The 3888-nt window shown below is 57.6% G+C and overlaps 2 protein-coding genes across 2 annotated transcripts; both read right to left on the minus strand.

The window, feature by feature from the left end:
- Nucleotides 1–11: 11 nt before the first annotated feature.
- On the minus strand, nt 12–1641 carry NGA_0518320 (uncharacterized protein; the record flags this gene model as incomplete). The annotated part of the gene is made up of 2 exons (XM_005852666.1): nt 12–18; nt 68–1641. 2 exons carry the CDS (start codon nt 1639–1641, stop codon nt 12–14), a joined length of 1581 nt encoding a protein of 526 aa, XP_005852728.1.
- A 1602-nt stretch (nt 1642–3243) lies between these two features.
- Nucleotides 3244–3873, minus strand: NGA_0688300 (soluble pyridine nucleotide transhydrogenase; the record flags this gene model as incomplete). Its single annotated transcript, XM_005852668.1, has 1 exon — nt 3244–3873. One exon carries the CDS (start codon nt 3871–3873, stop codon nt 3244–3246), a length of 630 nt encoding a protein of 209 aa, XP_005852730.1.
- Nucleotides 3874–3888: the final 15 nt, after the last annotated feature.

Below are 3888 nucleotides of genomic sequence, written 5' to 3' on the forward strand. Positions count from 1 at the left end.
CTCTCCGCCCTCTAGCCCCTCCGTGTGGTCCTCGTTGCCCGCGTCCTCTTCGCGCAATTTCCCCAACACCTCGCTCCAGCCCGGCGTGGCCGCGCGCCGGCCTTGACCGCTGCCGTTGCTGGTTGTCGCCGTGTCCGGTCCTGGGGAGGTTTTCGCCAGTCGTTTCTCGCCCTCCTTCTCCTCCTCGTCGCGACCCCGCCTGTCCAGCGCGGGGGGCGGCGATGGCCCCACCTTCACGTAGAAGAGGAGATAGGCGTGCTGGTGCAAGACCGTGGGCAGGCCCACCTGCCGGACCTGGGCATCGTCCATCTCGTACCAACAGCCGTTGGCCGCCTTGACCAGGGAGTAGTAGTGGCCCATGTTCACGGAGGCGCCGGCGTGGACGAGGACCCCCGCCAGCCGGTAGCGGGCCGAGCCCTCGGGCCCGGACAGGCTCAGGCGCAGGCTCTCTGGGTAGGCCACGTTCTTGCTCAGCTTGCTGCTGCGAGATCCGAACATGAAGCGCTTGAGCTGCACCGTGCACACGTTGGGGGCGGTGTGGAAGCTGAGCCGCTTCTGGGCGCAGACGAGCTGGCTGCAGGCGGGGCACCTCCATCGGTTTGCTCGGTCCAAGGTCTCCACGGCCGTAAAGCGGGCGAGCGCCTCCTCGAGCCGACCCACCTTCCCGTGGATCTCCAACGACAGGTCCAGGAAATTGTCGTAGGTGTTGCTGCAATGCCCGCACTGGGTGCAGCGGACCTGAGAGCGCAAATAGCCCCCGAAGATCCGGTGCACGAAGGTGGTCTCCGCCAGCCGGCCTGGGGCGTTGCTCTTGACCCTGGCGGCTTGGAGGCAACCGCTCTGAAGCGCGTCCAGCAGGTGACGGAGGAACTCGTGCGCGTCTTCCTGCCGACCGACCCGGAAATGCCGGTTCAGGGCCTTCAGGTTCCCGACGATCGCCTTGGGTGAGATCGGGCTCCGGCCGCCCTCCCGCCGGGCCAGGCCGTCGCCCCGATCCCCGCCTCCGGCCCCTGAGCCCGTGTGCATGTTGGCGATCAAGTCCCGCACAAGGCCCAGCCAGCCCCCCCGGGCCTGGCCCCCTCCGCGATGTCCCTGCCCGGCCCCAGGGGAGAGCACGGACGGCACCCTTTCCTCCTCCTTTTTGCTCAGAAAGTACTGCGCGAGCGGGGGCAGGTACGCCAAGCACTGTAAGGTGGCGTTCAGAAAGCAAGTGTTCCCCAGGTTGTAGAGGCCCGGACCCACACGCTCCACGCGGATCCAGGTCATCAGGGGATGAATCTTTGATTCCGGGAAGATGCCTTTCTCCGGCGTTGGCAAGCCAGGCGCTGCAGCATCCTTGTCCATGGCCTCACTGAAACGCTCTCGGGCCTTCTTTCCTGTCAGGGGGCCGGCAACGACGCCTCCCAAGCAGCCCGACGCAGGGCACGGGCCTTTGGTCGTGCCAGTTGACAAAGAAACGAAGCCGTTCTCGACTTTGCGGGCCTTGTGAAATTTGATTCTCCGCCGCGGCTTGCCGATATCCCACGCTTGACCGTTGTGGGCGCCGTCATTTCCGGGACCTTGGAGCAACCTTTTGAAACTCTGCACATCCCCCGTTCCCCGACCACCTTTCAAACCGCCCTGTTGACCTCGATGCTTCATGTTTGACGGCTCTATCCTGCCCGCCTGACCTAACACACCTGCCTTGTTTACTCAGCGAGAACACCGAAATGAGAGACCGTTGATCATTTCTCCCTCGAGACCTGTAAATGCAAATAGATGTGGAGGAAATAAAGCGGCTTGATTTGAGTCGCAAGGTCGTTTGCAACAGGAATACTACTTTGAGAACAGAGAACCTAATTGTACAAAATTCCGAGAAAATGCCTGTTTCATCCTTTTTCATGACATTTGCGAACATGTCTAGGCGTAAGGATCGATACTCTGCGAGGAATGTACAGGTTCTCCTAAAAGAAAATGGCCTATCCACCCGTTGACTTTTGATGAAAAATGTCACGAACGATGATAAAATGCAGGTCCACCGCACAAGTCGTGTTTATTTCCCCTACCAGCTCCCCCACGCACCGGAAGATCACAATCCATGGCCACACCTTCTAGTCGTCTCCATCCACTTAATGCATAAGGCCCCACTGGATACGTCGGCCTGTGACAACGCGCGACGAGAGGCGGCGATGCGGGGGGGGGGGGGGTCAAAATCAGGGCTTTGGTCAAACGCCGGTCAAGGAGGCCAGAAAATGGACGATGCAAGGGCAACTGAGGCAACAATTCATTTTTTCTTTTATTTCTCTTCTTTTATTGATACGAAAACCCGTTTTTAATTCCTATAAAAGAGTCTTAATTCATCGTCCAGAATTTTTACACTCGGCCCATGCCTATGCATCAAAAGCGGGAAGTGAAAGCAAAAGTTTTGACTTCTAAGAAAAACATGGCAGCCTTAAGTCAACAGGAGAAGATTTTATTTGCTTTAGATCTTTCTAGCTATGACTGGCTCAATTTTCCACACTGGGAAAAGGTGCGTAAAGTAGAAAATTTGGGGGGGAAATTTGTTCTCCGCCACTCAGATTTCTATCCGTGACTCCGCAAAGGCGGTCGATATGAACGATTTTTCGAAATTTTTGCTGTGGCTGACGGATCAAGACGCAATTTTAGCTGGTATCGTGGCAACTAAGCAGGAGGAATTCTTGGCGGTATTTGAAAAGGTACGAGCATGAGTAGGAGACTCTTGACTAGAAGAAATGCTGATCTGCACATGCAACACCGCCATTACACCGTCCATGCTCAGGTTAAAAGCGAACTGCAATCTGTAACCAAAGAGGAGTCGTAAAGACGACCTCATAAGGGAAAGAAATAAGAATCACCACACTCTCTTGATGCAAAAAAGGAAAATCATTTGTTCCATTTGGTCTCATTCTGTTCGTCTAAGAGGAACATGGTAAATCACCGATCTAAGGGGCCCTACAGACTCCTTCTCCATCCATCGCATTAGATCATCCGGCATCTTAACATATTCACAATCATGCTTTTTCCCTGTCGTTCCTAAAAGAATGTCTAAAGCTTCCCAAGCCACCCTCAGGTGCCATCACTGCCCTTTCAACCCCGCTCCCTTACAGGAAGGAGGGCTTCCTCCATTACTGAATGCGTAGCTCAACTATTGTCACTTGCTCTCTCGCGTTACGGGCGTCGGGCCATGCAACCCTCCCCCCCGCATGTCACACTTTCTCGCGAGCCTTTCCCGGCGGGGCCTTCTCAGTCCGCTCCCGCCCCTGTTCGCACTCTCCCTGCGCCCGTCCTCTCTCCCACTCCGACCGCGACATCCGCCGGCTTCCGCATGCTGCTGAAGGGGCTTCGACACAGGGCGTCATCGGAGGCGACCTGGTACAGGCAGCTCAAGGTGACGGCCGCGAAGGGCATGTTGCTGAGCTCCTCTAAGGTGCTGTGGGAGTGAACGAGCATGGACCCCAGCTGAATCAGCTCGTTGGCTCCGTCCCCCACGATGTGCACGCCGATGATCGTGTGCCGCATCTTTTGCCCGCTGCCTCCCTCCGCCCTGGCGATAATCTTCAAGAATCCGTTCAAATCGCCTGAGAGACGGCCTCGCGCCAGGTCCTTGAAGAATGCGTAGCCGAAGACGATACCCCCGCCCTGCTCCTCCGTCTCCGCCAGCCTCTCTCCACGGGCCAGGGCCTCCTCGGTCGACATCCCGCTGCTGGCTATCTCCGGGACCGTCCAGAGGGTCAAGGGGGCCTCCATCCGCTTCAAGAGCGCAAGGCTCCTCTCCCTCTCTTTCTCTTCCTCCTCTTCGGCATTCGCATCCGGGGCGGCGAAGAAATCGTCCCCCCCCGCCCAGTCCTCCAGCGTCACCTCGGCTTGGCCCATCAAGCCCCCCCGCCT

Source organism: Nannochloropsis gaditana (genome assembly GCF_000240725.1).
Source record: "Nannochloropsis gaditana CCMP526 unplaced genomic scaffold scaffold1020, whole genome shotgun sequence".
NCBI lineage: Eukaryota > Eustigmatophyceae > Eustigmatales > Monodopsidaceae > Microchloropsis > Microchloropsis gaditana.